Genomic DNA, 18,106 nt, shown 5'->3' with positions numbered 1-18,106 from the left:
CCAAATACTCTGGGAAAACCTATACTATTTTCTAAATTTGTATATTTTTGTTTGTTACAACCTGTATTAGACTGCTATCCACAATATAGCAATTTTCATAATGCCACTACTATCTAGCTACTATGGCTATATTAGCTACAATATATAGCAATGTATCTGTTACCTACTGTAGATAGCATTGTCACTGCTAACTGCTGCAGAAGACGGCAATTTTATTGTGTTACACTGCTATATACAATACAATATACAATAGCTGCTATCTCTATCTACAGAGGATAACAATTATAATATGCTACACTGCTCTCTCGATAGCAATTTTAATGTGCTACACTGCAATCTGCAGTAGATAGCAATTTTCATTTCACACTGCTTTCTACAGTAGATAGTACACAACTAGCTACTGTCAGTAGATTATCACACTGCTATCTACAGTAGATAGCAATTTTCATACCACACTGCTATCTACAGTAGATAGCAATTTTTATATCACACTGGTAATTGTTTTGCATTATTGGTAAGGCTGTACAAATTGTAGAAAGCAAATGAATAATGGAGACTGGGGAGGAGCAATGTTGAAAAAGTGAATCTGTTCACTCTGCTCCGCGTCATTGAACCTGATAAGAAAATGGAATGTGTAGAGAAGAATGTTTAGTCCGGGTGCAGGACAAGACATGATGGTTTTGTCAGTTAGATTTTTGCTGATCATTGTTCCAGGGTAGTACAAAATGACACTCTGGGTGTAAAATTCTTCCCTGGGAATAACCCATGGCAAGTTATTCCTCTGATCACAACAATTCGGAAAATGTATAGTTTCACCTATCTACGACTTATCGTTGTGGAGTTATGAGCAAAAAGGTCGAAGGTTACTGGGGCTTCCAGGGGATAGACAAAATGCTCCAATTCTTATTTAAATGGTCTCAAATAGTTATTTCTGTCATAACAATAAAGAATAGTTTGTACCCAGCAAACACAAAAACGTTTTTAAAACGTTTTAAATAAGTTATATTTTGGCTTTTGGTTTAGGTAAAAACGTTTTAATAACATTAAAATGTCGGGTTATATAAAAGTCATGATAACGTTTTAAAACGTTTTGTATGAAAACACACTACAACAATATTTTTAAATGTTTTCAAAAATGTTATTGTAAGCTATTTTTGCAAACATTTTTGCCAAATATTGTGTCAATACTTAAATAACATTATGTTAAAATATTTGAACCCAGCAAACACAGAAATGTTCTTAAAATGTTTTTTTCAAAACCTTTTAATAACATTTAAATCTCGGGTTATATAAAGGTCATGAAAACGTTTTTAAAACGTTATTGAAAATATTTTGCGCAAACATTTTTCGCAAAATATTTTTTCATCCCCAAAATAAGATTCTGTTTAGAATGTTTTGTGTCAAGTTTTCAAGAATGTTTTTGGAATGTTATTAAAACGTTTTTATATCCTTTATATAGCCCGACATTTAAACGTTTTCTGTAAAACTTTTTTGTTTGCTGAGCAGTAGATTATCAAAAAATGTTTTTTAAGGTTATGAAAATGTCGAAAACGTTTTGTGTTTGCTGGGTAGTGCCAAATACTCTGGGAAAAACTATACTATTTTCTAAATTTGTATATTTTTTTTTGTTACAACCTGTATTAGACTGCTATCCACAATATAGCAATTTTCATAATGCCACTACTATCTAGCTACTATGGCTATATTAGCTACAATAGATAGCAATTTTTCTGTTACCTACTGTAGATAGCATTGTCACTGCTAACTGCTGCAGAAGACGGCAATTTTATTGTGTTACACTGCTATATACAATAGCAATTTTCATATACCGCTGCTATCTACAGAGGATAACAATTATAATATGCTACACTGCTCTCTAGATAGCAATTTTAATGTGCTACATTGCAATCTGCAGTAGATAGCAATTTTCATTTCACACTGCTATCTACAGTAGATAGCAATTTTCATACCACACTGCTATCTACAGTAGATAGCAATTTTCATACCACACTGCTATCTACAGTAGATAGCAATTTTCATATCACACTGCTATCTACAGTAGATAGCAATTTTCATACCACACTGCTATCTACAGTAGATAGCAATTTTCATATCACACTGCTATCTACAGTAGATAGCAATTTTCATATCACACTGCTATCTACAGTAGATAGCAATTTTCATACCACACTGCTATCTACAGTAGATAGCAATTTTCATATCACACTGCTATCTAGAGTAGATAGCAATTTTCATACCACACTGCTATCTACAGTAGATAGCAATTTTCATATCACACTGCTATCTACAGTAGATAGCAATTTTCATACCACACTGCTATCTACAGTAGATAGCAATTTTCATAGCACACTGCTATCTACAGTAGATAGCAATTTTCATATCACACTGCTATCTACAGTAGATAGCAATTTTCATATCACACTGCTATCTACAGTAGATAGCAATTTTCATATCACACTGCTATCTACAGTAGATAGCAATTTTCATATCACACTGCTATCTACAGTAGATAGCAATTTTCATACCACACTGCTATCTACAGTAGATAGCAATTTTCATATCACACTGCTATCTACAGTAGATAGCAATTTTCATATCACACTGCTATTTACATTAGATAGCAATTTTCATGTCAAGTGCTATTTAGAGGAGATAGCAATTTAAAGTGTTATACTGCTATTTACAGTGGATAGCAATTTCATGTTACACTGCTATCTACAGTAGATAGCAATTTCATTTTACACTACTATCCACAGTTGATAGCGATTTTCAATGTGCTACACTGCTATCTACAGTTGATAGTAATCTTAATGTGCTACACTGCTATCTACAGTAGATAGCAATTTTCATGTTACATTGCCTGTAGATAGCATTGTCACTTGTAACTGCTACAGAAGATAACAATTTCAACGTGTTACACTGGTATCTACAGTAGAGTAGATTTTCTTATGCCACTGCTATCTACAGAAGATGTTGATCTACTGCTACAGTAGATAACAATTGTATCTACAGAAGATAACAATTTTCATGTCAATGATATTTACAGTAGATAAAAATTGTAATGTGTTACTGCTATCTACAGTAGATACCAATTGTCACATGCCATACTGCTATCTACAGTAGATGGCTATGTAGTTCAAACTATTCTTAACTCTGGAACAATAAGTCATAGGTAGGTCAAACTATATTTATGGGAGGCCCTTATGGGATGATTGACTTGGCATGTGTTTGAACATAAGTTGACCAGTTTTAAATATTGAAGTTGGACATCTCGAATCGCCCAGGGGTGACCCCCCCCCCCCCCCATCTTACTTATTTTGGATCCATAGAGCAATATTAAAGTAACGAAAAATACTCTAACCAGTGCTAACCGACAAAATCATTAAACCTAAATAAAAAAAAAATAGTTTGCAGCCGGACTAGTTGCACGTATTTCATAAGATGACGGTATTAAATGCGGATACTGCGGATATCGGATGATTTGTGCCAAAAACGTGGAAAATAAATGACTTAAATAATATATGAATGCACCCGAGCGTGCTTATCCTAATTGGTCACAAACATGTTCTGAGTGAGTGACCTAATTAGTTTATTTTCAAAATATCTTGTTGTAAAATGTCTAATTGATAATAAACAGTATTATGTAGTGAACATGGTATAAATGTATGTATAATTCCGTTCTGAAATAGACACATTTTGTTCAATTTAGATGAGCATGTAATGTCAACTTAAACATACACCTGGCACAAAATGTAACTAATCAGTTTTATAAAGCCACCGTTGCTTATAAGTCGTTCAAATTTTTTTTTTTAATCCGAAATAATTATACCTTTTTTTGTTCCGGAATATGTCAAAATTTGAATTTTGATGATTTTTACGATCCTCCGGATTAGCAAATTACTGAATGGGCCTTTAATTTGACACCTCATCAGTGAAAATTGAGCAAAAAAACGACGGTATCGGGACAGAAAGTCCGCACTAAATGAGATTCGCTATGGGATCACGGCATACAGGGGTGAACGCACACTTTGTTTATTCGATGATGCCCACTGTCTATCTCATTAAAGGTCTATTTAGTGATTGCTCATCCGGAGGTTCGAAAAAAATCATCAAATTCAGATTTTGGCATCTTTGTTAATGTGCTACCATAGCCTGCTAAGTGATGGAGCTGAAACTTAGTGTATTAAAGGCCAATGGAAGACATTTACACGAATCTGTAATTTCTAGTAGGGAAATTAACTACATGTATTTGAATGGGGTTTCAACTTTGTCAATAGGCCTACTGATGTTTTCCTCGTTGTTGTTTTTTTGTTGCCAAATTTTCATTTAAAAAATAGGCTACCTATTGACAATTTCAACGACTATTTCTTCATCTTTAGGCAATTTATACACTATTTTAATATTTTGGCACTTTCACTGGGATCACTGAATGGGCCTTTGAGTGCAACTATTGATTTGGACGATAACAAACGCAGGTGCCTCAACGAACGCGGACTCTGATATTTCCGTCGTAGAAAGACATCTATACCGTACCAAATGTATATTTTGGTTTTTGTTTATTTGACATATGAGCAACGACGATTTATAAAACTGAGTAGGCTTTCTGTATCAGGTGATTATCATAGATAATATAGTAAAATACGCATGTACAGTTATATATTATTGTGTAGAACTAGTAAGAGATGAATATAGCGAACACCTGAATATAAAAAACCTTTCAAGATCGATAAAATAATCTTATAATTTATTTCGTTTTGGTCTTGATAAATAAATTTAACAATTAGGGGGGGGGGCTATTAATATGGCGAATAAATAAACCTGTTGATCATATTTTGGAAACATCGATTCCTGGTTTGTTCTTAAAACATCTCCGACAATTGTGAAATAAAGATACCAGTATGTCGGAAAAATATTGTGAAATGTCTTTTTTTTAATAAAACAATTATTATACATAATGGTAAAGTCATGATATATGATTATAATACATCCTGTTATATCAAATCACAATAAAGACGTAGCTATCTATATACACATCTACAAACGTAATATGCGAGTAGGCGTATAAAATACAACTATCTGTATTTTGAAGAGCTTATTGCCAAACCGTGTTAAGTCCACCCACATTTTTAAAACAAATTAATTAATTTAAAGAAAAATCAAAAGTCTCCAGATTTTAACTTAACATGTTTTATGGTCCTATATATGTCACCTTCTCTTCACAGTAATTTTATAGAAATCTAACTATTTTTCATTGCCATAATTCCATTTTTTTTTCTTATAGCTGTTAATCTTTTGGACTTAACACGGTTTGGAAATAAGCTCTTGATTTAGTATAGGACCTACTTCCTATTCCGGAAAAATAAAGCACCAATTTTTTTTAATTTAAAAAATATCATCCAGTTTTGCCAAATGAAACATAACTAAATCCTAATCTAGGCCTCTAGTTAGTTCTAAATGGCAATGAAAGTCAACTTTTAATAATAGGTCAATTTTTGGAAATAGGACCAAAACATGCATTTTTAAGGCGTTTTCAATATGCTGTGACAATCAAGGCCAAAGACTTGTGCAAAGATTAATTTCACGTTACGCATTCTAATTTTTGGAAAACACATTTTTCTAATCTTTTTCTCAACCAATTATCAAAAATAACATACAATATAAAATTTATGAGCTAACTCTTTGCCTTTAATAAAGATATTTATTCCTTAGACATGTGCCAAGTCTTAGCATTTTGTGGCTGCAATTGTAAGAAAATATGCAAAAATGTATGTTTTTTAGCAAAAATTAGTGCTGATGTATTTTTCTGGAATAGGGAGTAATAGGATTTTTAAAAAAAACACAACTTACTACAAACATCAACTAATAATAATCTACATATTTGAACTATATTCTCAATAAATCGCTCTAATCAAATGTCAAGATACCACGAGTAAATTTTGACAATTTTAATCGGAGGAGGAGCGTTTAAAACATAAAAAAATACCCCAAATCAATCAAGATTCGCTACTTTTTCAAACATAATACCCAACAATTGGTCTTTCAAGTTGATAGGTCTTTTAGAAAACGAAGTGAGAATAATTTTATTGATAAGAAAAATCCTTAACGATGTACCGTTGATTCTATTTGGACAATATAAATCGTTGAAACTTCAATTTATTCTTAAAAATCAAAGTCACATATTTTTGATAAATTTACACCTTTTATTTATAACGAAGAAATTTCATGACAATCAAAAAGAAAAACGACTTTTAATCCATAAAAGAAACTTTTCGCGTATTTTTTTTCTCGATCGACCTCGCAGTAAATTGTCTTTGCTACCTGTATAATATATCTTATCTAAAATTCTTGCTGTGCTAAATTATACCCAAGGGAAACGAGAAATACCGAGAAATAACATAGATCGTCATAGGAAAGCACTTTTTATTTCAGACAAGACAAATACAGTAAAATAAAAATCAACTCTCAAAAAAAAAAAAATCGAAAACATAATTTTAGGTTTGCGCATCATAAACATATAGCTATCTACATAATGTATTCTCTAAACTATATAGTTAGATCACGTTACAGTATACGTGTACAAGACAGAACGTCCCGCGTGACACCCATATAGCATTGCGACACAGAGGTAGAGAGGACTAGAACTACGAGAAAACTGGTCGGGAGCGGACTGGTTGGGCCCTACAAGAGGGGGAGGAGGGGGGGTTCTCGTCTTACACGCGTCACGTCACTATCGACGTGTTAAAAGACCCAATGCGACCATTCTTACGAGTTCAACCTTTATCAAACTCGAAGTTTATCTTGGGATTGATCATACAAAAGTGATCATGAAACGATGTTGACATGATAAGAGTCCGGGATAAGAGTATATAACTGTGTTTTTGAAAATTGCAATATCAATGTTATCTATACAAGAATACTATAGTATTTAAACATATATAACTTAAAGCCATATTATAACATTTGCTGAGGAGGACGCCCTCACTGAATTTTTTAATTCATTTTTTACACGATTAAATTGTACTTTATTAAACCACTAGCGCCTGCAAAACTCAAGACTCTAGGTGCTGTAGTTTTGTCAAAATCAGAGATTTTGAATAAAAGGCTGATTCAGCCATTTATTATTACGATGGAATCGTTAGTCGAACGCATACACGATGTTCATAACACACAGTATGTACGCGGCGTGGGCGACGGTGATATACACAACAAAGGGTCGTACCACAACATGACCGAAGGAGTGGTATGTATTGGCGACACGTGCGCTGGTAGTAAATTACAATTTTCTTTTATTTGCCGTAGTTGTTCGGCTCAAAAATAAAAGGGATATATCTGACAGTAAAAGCTAACATTTTATGGCAAAGAAATGCTAATCTATTTTTTTGAAAATGTTATAATATTGCTTTAAGAACACTTTTTAGGTAATAATATTATAGTGTGCATCATAATAGTTTGAAATGTTGCATTGAATTTTACGCAAGATTAAAATCAAATTTGAGGTAGTTTAGGTCTTATAACCACAAGAGAAAAAGGCGAAATCGCCCAAGCCTACACATCTGGTGTGAACTCATCAATACATACAAAGGCATCACATAATTCACCCAATACAGTCGAATTTCGTGCTACAAGTCGAATAATCATTAGCATGATCAGTCCGAAAACCCAATAAACCCTAAATAGGGCCTACTACCCCTAACCTATAGCCTAAGCCCACATAACCCTGACTCTAATTTTGATAACCTATAACCACAACACTAACCCTAGCCGTATAAAATAAATTGTTTTGGTTCTCGTCCGGGTCGTCCCCTCCTTCCTCAATTTTTTGGATTTGTCAGATTTTATGACAAAACCTCCCTCCCTCATCAATTCATGAAAATCCTCTGGACGAGAACCAAAACAATCAATTTTATACGGCCCAATGTTAACCATAACTTTATCCCTAATCCCAACTTAAAGGGTGGTCTTAACCCTGGAATTATGGAAACTTTCGGGCCTCATAACTGCTAAATTGTTGGTCTAAAGAATATAATCCTTCAAAAAATTTATTTTCTCCAAAAATGAGCATATTTGCCCAAATTTGATCTCACAGATGAATTCATCAAGTCTTTGCCATTCTAACCATGTATACTTTTATATTCTTTAGACCAACAATTCAGCAGTTATGACACCCAAAAGTTTCCATAATTCCAGGGTTACGACCACCTTAACCCTTAGGACTAATGCCTCTTCGGATTAATGGGCTGCTCCCGAATTTCGTTTTTTATACACTGGGCCGGCCTGCCGCGCCCGCAATAATTCTTAGTCATCATCATGATCATATAATTTCATAAAAATATAATATCACTTCTTTATTTATACCTCAACATGCGCGTTTTAAACATTACTTCTTCAGTCTTCACCCACAGGCTTTCTCTATTCTTTTTTTTCTGCACTTAAACATTGCCTCTTCACGGCCACCAGCTTTTTCTATTCTTTCTTTCTTTACATCTTTCTTCAAGGACTCGGTGCCTTATAAAGCAACATCGTTGAACAATGCCATTTTTACTCACATGCACCTGAAGTCCTGGCGTCATTTTTCACACACTTCCATAAGATGCCTTTTAAACAGTTTGTGTGATTATTTTGTCAATGACGCATCCATAACCTGTATCATACCGACAACAAGGTATATCATCGTTGACCTTTCTTCCATTTTTTTTCAAATATACCCTTTTTGGTGGAAACTAAAGATTTACTGCCTGGTCCATCTGTTCTACTTTCACCTTGTTATCCTGATATATCACTTGGTAACCGCCTTCAATACGATGTTTCTCGAGAGCTGGAGCCCATTCGTTGCTTGCTTTCATGGAGTACTTCAATCGCTGCAAAAAGAGTGGTAATATAAGATTTAATTTTCTAAGATTATTATTTACACAATACATTGCAATGATAGCAATTTTAATGTGATACACTGCTATAACAGTAGATAGCAATTTTCATATCACACTGCTATCTACAATAGATAGTAATTTTCACATCACACGGCTATCTGCAGTAAACAGGAATATTCATATTACACTACTGTTTACAGAAGATTGCAATTTTTATATCACACTGCTATCTACAGTAGATAGCAATTTTCATATCACACTGCTATCTACAGTAGATAGCAATTTTCATATCACACTGCTATCTACAGTAGATAGCAATTTTCATATCACACTGCTATCTACAGTAGATGGCAATTTTCTTATCACACTGCTATCTACAGTAGATAACAATTTTCATATCACACTGCTATCTACAGTAGATAGCAATTTTCATATCACACTGCTATCTACAGTAGATAGCAATTTTCATATCACACTGCTATCTACAGTAGATGGCAATTTTCTTATCACACTGCTATCTACAGTAGATAGCAATTTTCATATCACACTACTGTTTACAGTAGATAGCAATTTTCTTATCACATTGCTATCTACAGTAGATAGCAATTTTCATATCACACTGCTATCTACAGTAGATAGCAATATTCATATCACACTACTGTTTACAGTAGATTGTAATTTTCATATCACACTGCTATCTAGAGTAGATAGTAATGTTCATATCACACTGCTATCTACAGTAGATTGCAATTTTTCATGTGTCACTGCTATCTACAATAGTACATTGAATAAATACCTCTAAAATCGACCCTTCAGCTCTTTGGACTAAAAAGTAGACCATGTAAACTAGAATGGGAAACACTGCAGCGACAACCATCATCCAGCCCAGAAATTCGCCGACAGGTGAATACGTGTAGTCTTGGTACGTCAGTGGAGCGTAAGTCACGCAAAAGAAGATAAAGATGAATCCGATGATGAATGGTGACAATACCATCCAACATACCTTCCAATATATGCCCATTTCATATCGAAGCATGATGCTCATATCTGATAGGAATCTGTTGATACCTGTAAAGGATTCAAACGAAACATATCTTAGGTATTGGATAGTTTTATCATTTTTTTTATTAACCTTTATATTCGAGGAAAATGGAAGTAATACTGTGAATTGCGATCTTGTGCTTTATCCACGCTTTTTTTAACCCTGATTTTTTAGGTTTAAACCAAACATGCGCAGTTTGAACAAATTTAACATTTTGTGTTAACTTAAAATTGCAAATTTCCACACAATTTTGCCCAGAAATGACACCCAATTTTTAACGGTCCCACGCTGAATGACCCCCACTTTTATGAAGCCCATACTGAGATTATTTCAATAAAGTCCTACACCGGTAGGCTAGGCCAGTGTCGTAGGCCTACTCTGGTAGGCACAGGTATACGTCACTTTTATATTCGAGTGCCGCCCCCAGCGTGCCCCCATACCTATAACATTAAAAATACTGAAAAAAAAAAAATCATAAAAATATATTTGCACATACCATATACGTATGATACTATAATTGCTTCCATCATTGCCACTAACATCAAGGAGAACCCAGCTGAATAATTGTCCATTAAAGTTAATATATATATACCGCCCTGCAACACAATCATATGCATAAATTATAGTTAATTTATATCTGTAACAATAATAATTTTGGGCTCTACACGTGCAAAATAAAGGCCCATGACCTGGGCCTATGACTTGAGCCCATGACCATATGTGTTACTGTTCATAGACCAGGTGTCCTGAAAACTCATTAAGTCATTGTAATTCCCAAAATTTTTCTTTCTTTATGACAAAATAATCTGTGTACCCATGGAAGTAAGCACAGATTCTTTTTTCTGTTTTTAAAAACAAAATATTATAACAATTATTGTCGTCCTTTTTTTCCAATTGAAACATAGCTAAATCCTAATCCCACCGTTAACCTCAATACACGATTCTTATTTCCAAAACATTTACCAAATATTAAAATTTGACTTTTATTGCTCGTTAGATCTTACTAAAGGATTAGGATTTTGCTATGTTTCATTTGGCAAAAATCAGTGTTGGAGGACTCGGGACTCGGACTCGGACTCGAGTCCGGACTCGAGTCCTTTTTTCAAGGACTCGGACTCGGACTTGGACTCGGGAGCTAATGACTCGGACTCGGACTCGGACTCGGACCCCAAGGACTCGGGGACTCGGCTCCGAGTCCTCCTCGAGTCCGGCAAAATAGGGTCTTTTTAGGTCTTTCATTTTCGTTCAATGTAAACTTCCTTGCTTGATCAATGTTCACATCACGTGATTAATTTAAGTAATTTTGCATGCAAATAAATTCAGGTTGTAAATAAAAGTACAACTAAAAAGCAAGATTGCTTTCAGTTACATGTATATCTTTATATATAAATGGATTTTAATCATAATCATTTGTTTTGACATGACTGCTTTGTTTAGACACAAGTCTAGAATGTACATGAATAATAATACCCTGGGATGGGGCATTCAAGTTAAAATTTGGTAGAGGTGTGTTGTGCCGAACTTTGTGGTCAAAATAGGGGCTTGATGAACTGAAATTTCAACATTTTTGTGGAGGTATGTGAACTAAAATTGGGTGAAATTATAGGCTTTGGAGCTAACAAATTCAAAATGTTTCCAAATTTGAGCCACTATTTTCAGAGTGTTAGGCTCAATGAACCGGAGCATGATGCAAATGTGGGTCTGAACTGCCGGAGAGCCTGAACAAGGGACCCTTTACCGCCGCACATACCCGTACCACCTTCACATGTGAGTGACCACCCCACACCCGGAATAATACTGCTTAGGTGTACAGCCAGATCCAACACCCCTTCGTTTGGCACCTGAAGTTAGGTACTGACGTCATATATTTATTGTCATAATGCATCTTTTGCCTCTTTAAAACACAAACCTAATAAGTTACTGCGAGTCTGTGATTATTCTGTTTCCAAGGTATGCTACCTAAGGGGCTGAGCAAAAATTATGAGCATTGCGGGGGGAGGTAAAATTGTGGGTAAGAATTTTTTGGCCGATCGAAAGGGAGGGTGGAAGCCATTTTTGGCAAACCGAGAGGGGGGAACAAGCAATTTTAGGCATTATGGGGCACCTTTTAAATAAAGCGCTCTAAAAGGCTTATAGAAAACAGTACGGAAACGACAGTAACGCTTACATATGCCATGGAAATATTCTCTTATTTCCATGCATATGCAAATTTCCCTGCTCGCTGTGCTCGCAACATAATCATAATCTAAACCATTTAAGGTTTGTAAATTGGAATCCCAAAATATGGCATGTGCAAAGGGGGGGGGAGTGCAAAGATTTGTGGGAGGGGGACGAGCGATTTTGGCAGGCCGAAAGGGGATAAGCATTTTTTGCAATTTCATCCCTCCCCGGGCTCCGCATAATTATTGCACAGCCCAAAAACAATACTAGGCAGCTAGGTGGGACTAGCAAATTAAGTATTTACAAGAAAATAATATAGAACTAAAATTCTGGCTAAGTATAGGCCTACGTTTGCAAAGTATTGGTGAAAACCCCGGGGCTTGAATTTGATACATAAGGACTCGGACTCGGACTCGGACTCGAACATTGAGGACTCGGACTCGGACTCGGACATCAGAAATTGGCAGGGACTCGGACTCGGACTTGGACTCGGACACCAAGGACTCGGACTCGGACTCGGATGATGAGGACTCGACTACAACACTGGCAAAAATAGATAATATTCTTTTTAAACCAAAAATAAAAGTGCTCTATTTTTCTGGAATGGGGAGTTTGGGCCTAAATGTAAACTCTATGGTCCGTATACACAAAAGAGTTAGACCGGGTCTAAAATTAGACCTGGTCTAAGTGGAATTTAGTTCCATCAGGAATGGTCTTTTACTCTTATCTCCTTCCTAGAGTAGCTAGCAAATTTTAAATATTTAAATGCAAAATTCAAAATAACTTAAGAAAATGTAAAGGAAAATGTCCTTTCTCCTGGGACTAATTTTTTGCACCCGCGCATTGGAAATTAGTGAGTGAGCGACGCAGATACGTTTTGTACATAATGATTAATGATGCCTTCATCATGAATTTGTGATTTGATTTTTTTTAATTCAAGAAGTGTCAAAACAATTATCAATCTCATTGGAACGTTAATATTTACTAGAAATTAACAGAGATAGAGAAAATAGGAAGATTGTGAAAGATGGTACATCACAATTAAGCACTCACTTAGTTCTTAAGAATTTTTTCTGCAAATGCGTAACTTTAAAAAGCAAAAACGAAAAGTAAAAAGTTTCTTACATTTGTGGTCATTGGTAATCCCAACAGAAAACATATAGAACAGCAAATGACGGTAATTAGGAGTTTCTTCTCGTAGATATTGGGTATATAGTATCTTCCTTCATCCAAAACGGCAGTGACTACTGTCTCCATCGTTACAAACTGAAAGCCGAAAACATAAAAGAAAACTTGGCTATAAGTAGGCCCCCTATGTGTTTTTTTTACGAATATGTTGATTTACACAGCAATGACTAACACGGATATTACGATAGTCTTTTATCGTGTTGCTTTTGTTTTAAGGGGGTACTACACCCCTGGCCAATTTTGTGCCTATTTTTGCATTTTTCTCAAAAATTATAGCGCATTGGTGCACAAGTAAAATATGTTAATGTATATTATAGGGTCAAGAGCTCTGAAAATTCAGTAACTAAAGGTAAGTAGTTATTGATTTATTGATCAAATATTGGTTTTCCCTCATTTTTGACTGTAACTCCACAACTGTTGTCTGTGTTGAAATAAATTTCCAGTGCAGTAGTTGTAGTCCTTGCCCCTATAATATGCATATCTTACTTCAAACTTGTCACCAATGTGTTATAATTTTTGAGAAAAATGCAAAAATAGGCACAAAATTGGGCAAGGGTGTAGTACCCCTTAATGGACGAGTTATTGTGTGTGTGTGTAAAGTGTAGGTTTGTATAAGTGTTAGTATTTGTATGCATGCTGTTGTCTAAAATTGATGATAACTTCACCTTCCAGTGTGATGATATCATACTAACAAATCTAGCCTTTCCATTAATCATTTAATACGTGTTCATAATATGTGTTCATTGATTTAGATGGGTTTTTACTTTGTTTTTAGCAAATGAGTGAATGACTGCTTGACTGACATATACCCTGCATAAAACAAACTCAACATCTAACATTCTAACATCTACGTAGGCCCTATGCATTTCATATTAAATAAAACTTTATTATCAATTGATTGATTGATTGATTGATTGATTGATTGATTGATTGATTGATTGATTGATTGATTGATTGATTGATTGATTGATTGATCGATCGATCGATCGATCGATTGATTGATTGATTACCATTGTATCCAGACCAAGTGTCAGCAACATAAAGAAGAAGAGAAGTGAGAAAAATGTGGATCCTGGCATCCGAGCTAGTGCTTCTGGGTAGACCACGAATGCCAATCCTGGACCTACAGGACAAACACAAAAATATTGTATAACACACTATATTGTTTGCTTCACATTAATTATATTTTATCCCTTTATGTATGATTTTTCTTAATATTAATACATTTTACATCAAACTTATTAAATGTATCCGAATTTAAACATGTTCAAGGGATTATTACAAATATAAGAACAAACCTAAAGAGCAAAAAAGACGTAAACAAACAAACAAACAAACAAATAAACAAAAGTCAATTGTCGACTGAAGGGCTGGACTAATTTAAATACACAGTGCCTGTTTCCATTCTATGAAATAACCTACCTGATTCGGCCACTTTATCAACTGGGAGCCCCGAATCATGAGCCATGAATCCTACCACAGAAAATATAACGAAGCCTGCGAAAACACTGGTGCCACAATTGATAAGCGATATAGTTATTCCATCTCTGAAAGGATATAGACAGGTAGCATTTTGTTTTACTTTTTTGTCATACTATGATGCTAATAATATTTTTATATTTGGTTTATATGGTTTAAAAAGTCAAATGTTTACTTGATCAGACTTTGATAAAGTACTTTTGTACGAAACGTCAGTGTATAATTTTATGTCAATTAAAACATCGTTGAACAACACCAATTTGTTCAATGTCTTGTTTCATTGTTCTTTTTCTTTGTCCGTCTGTATGTCTGCATGTCTGTATGGGTGTCTGTCTGTCTGTCTGTCTGTCCGGGTGTCTGTCTGACTGTCTTTCTCCTATCTCTATCTCCCTTCCTGTTGTCCCTGTTGTCTAATTTTTATAGATCAATAGATGCAGAAAATATGTGACGTGTCATGTCAAAAGGAGACACTTTTGGGCAGGATCGTAAATGACGAAATAGCCAAAACTCTGTCCGGGGTAAGTTTTTCACAATTTGGGTTTCTTGCGAATTTGTGATATTATTAATGTTAAAAATATTGTCTCATAGTTTCAGACCAGAATATAACTGACATCTTGTATTTTTTGAGACATTTTTCAAGGTAATTCCTACTCTCAACATTGTCAATAATATTTTTAAAGGCCGATATCTGAATTTTCAATTTTACAATACCATACCTTACGAACTCAATATCTTCGCTTAGGAATGTCCGATTTCATTGGGGAAAACGGCGTTGTGGAGGAAAAACCTCAAAATTGATAACCTACCCAAAAGTGTCTCCTTTTGACATGAAACGTTACATATGATATATGAAAATCAACAATCCTGTCAAATTCTTATTGGTGAACTTTTTTTTATGAATACTTAAATCTATAACTCTTGCAGCTTTCACGTCGTTATCCCGAGTTATATTCGTTGTTATTTCATAAAAACGTTTTATCGTCACTGTTCACAACGTGTGTGAAGATGCGAGTTATTAAATTTGAACTTTATAGCGTGACCAAAACTAAATGACCAGATGTGAATTTTTAGTATGCATTGTACAATGTTATAAAATGAATTTTAAAATTTACTTTCGTTGTAAAATTATAGTTGCAAGATTTATCAATGTGACTAAATGATTTGTCACTTAATTACATTTTACATTTTTTCGCAAGAGAAAGGGAATGTATTTCCATGGTGAGAGAGACAAGGGGAGATGGACAGTGACCAATGCTGGCGTATATAGGATATTGTTTTCGGGCATTGGGTGGTGGAGGCAGGCCTCTTAACTGTTTGTATATCAGTCTTTATACGTCTTGTTTGTACATCAGCTGCGCCAATAATCATGATAATGAATGATACGATCGGCGAGTTAATACACGCATAGGAGCTGGAATGAAGTTGCAATTTTCTTCGTTTTACCTCATTTGTTTGGCTCGAAATTTAAAGGGACAATGTGATCAGGGAAAACTGATCTAGGAATCTATTCTTTATGCAAATCACACATGGCTTTAAAGCCCTCTCTTGGTCCTGACAGGCCCTACTTTATGCAAATTTTCCTCTGATGGAAAATTGGCAAAGTCGTCCATCAGCAACTGTACCTGACCTGCTCCCATCATCTTGAACAAATTGCGCTCGGGTATGCCAATATTGAACATTATTAGGCCTACTAATATTACTTAAAATTTGGCCTTAAGGTGGTACTACACCTCTTGATAAATTTGTGACTATTTTTGCATTTTTCTCAAAAAATAATAACACACTGGTAACAAAAGTTATGTATATATATTATATGGGCAAGAAATCCAGTTACTACACTGGAAATTCAGTGACTCAAGACAAGCTTGTGACTAAGTATAGGCATATGTACAAAAGGGCCTATATATGTACAATATAATCTAACTGAACTGAATCATGACTATACTGAAACCAGTTTCGACTTATGAAGTGATGCATTTACCTTCTGAAATTATTGTGGAATTTGTTGTAGCTAGCCAAAGTATGTATGCCACCCCAAGCTGGTCCTAATGAGTAGAAGATCTGCACAGCAGCATCTTTCCAAACCTATATAGAGTATAAATAAGGAGCTCAGATTTATTTTATACCTTGAAATAAATTGATAAATTGAAACAAATTGATATCTACCAAAGATATATTAAAAATGGCAATATCTAGATATACAACATACCGTAAAACCTCGTCTACAAGCATATTAATAGTATATATGCCAATACAGTAGATTGGTGTTACAATAATACTTGTTTGTAAATGCTTGAATCTGTAGATTATTTGCTCAAACTCCATTGCATGGTGCATGGATTAATTTCGCTTTCATCAGAAGCTCTCCATATATGTGACCATTCAGCACAACTGAGCCCTGAAGTCGCCAATCATCATTTTTGAGACATTCAACCAAAATATTCTGCTTGAAATTAGCTTTAAAATGATGTATATCATGTCTATTATAGTACTTGACATTTAAGTACTGGTAGTGAAAAATCAATAAAACAGTCAATAAATCCTTTGTTTCCTATTGTTTATTGTTAAGTTCAATGGAGCATATCTCATTAGTGGCACTGGAGACATCCGGGATCAGTTGTGGTGGATATGCTTGTAGACGAGGTTTTACGGTATTTTGTTGTAAGAAAAAAAACGTTTCATAGACTTTCAGCAACTGACTTACTTTTGCATCACCAAGTCTAGAGAAGACCGGTTTCATGTAGAAGAGAATTCCTTTGCCTGCACCAGGAAGCGTTACACCCCTTATAAGCAGAATGAACAGAACCACGTATGGAAAAGTTGCCGTGAAATATACTACCTGTGAAGACATACAAGTATACGGTTTTCATTGCTTTGTTTTATGTTATAACATTACATTTACTTTTATCAGTACAGGTCGCTGGATATCTTCCAATTCCTCCAAAGAAGTCATTGTTTTCCATTTGCTTTTACCTGTCATGATAATTAGTCTAAAATGATTAGGAATTAGTAGAATTTTTAAATTAAAATTAAAATTAACTAGACTTATTGGATTTGAGTCCATAGTTGCAACCAAATGGACGAATTTGAATTACTTATGTAAAGTGAATGTCCCCGCCCAGAAAATTTTAAGAATAAAATGTCCTTAAAATGACTAAAACTTTGAACAAAAAAATTTAAAAATGGGGCCGAATTGGGCTTTCCCCATCCCACTAAAATCCAGGTTACGCTATACTGGGGTGTGCGTGTATGTTGGGGTGTGTGTGAGAGGCAGGGGCTATTTTAGGCGGAAAAGGTCACTGCACGTTGGCAAGACAGTGCAGTTACATTGGTCGCAGTGGGCATTAGA

At 34.8% G+C, this 18,106-nt stretch overlaps 1 protein-coding gene across 1 annotated transcript in view; it reads right to left on the bottom strand.

Moving 5' to 3' along the window:
* Window positions 1-7,428: 7,428 nt before the first annotated feature.
* LOC140153739 (sodium- and chloride-dependent glycine transporter 1-like) overlaps window positions 7,429-18,106 on the bottom strand; it is a 47,268-nt gene continuing 36,590 nt past the window's right edge. Inside the window, exons 8-15 of the mRNA XM_072176570.1 lie at window positions 17,462-17,596; window positions 16,739-16,842; window positions 14,701-14,825; window positions 14,289-14,401; window positions 13,216-13,356; window positions 10,427-10,526; window positions 9,685-9,956; window positions 7,429-8,879 (exon numbers count right to left, since the gene is read on the bottom strand). Of these exons, the coding sequence (XP_072032671.1) occupies window positions 8,742-8,879; window positions 9,685-9,956; window positions 10,427-10,526; window positions 13,216-13,356; window positions 14,289-14,401; window positions 14,701-14,825; window positions 16,739-16,842; window positions 17,462-17,596 (1,128 nt within the window). The 3' untranslated portion in view covers window positions 7,429-8,741. The remainder of the gene's footprint in view (window positions 8,880-9,684; window positions 9,957-10,426; window positions 10,527-13,215; window positions 13,357-14,288; window positions 14,402-14,700; window positions 14,826-16,738; window positions 16,843-17,461; window positions 17,597-18,106) is intronic.

This window comes from Amphiura filiformis, chromosome 5 (genome assembly GCF_039555335.1).
Source record: "Amphiura filiformis chromosome 5, Afil_fr2py, whole genome shotgun sequence".
Classification (NCBI taxonomy): Eukaryota; Metazoa; Echinodermata; class Ophiuroidea; order Amphilepidida; family Amphiuridae; genus Amphiura; species Amphiura filiformis.
This window is presented reverse-complemented; position numbering and strand designations above follow the sequence as displayed.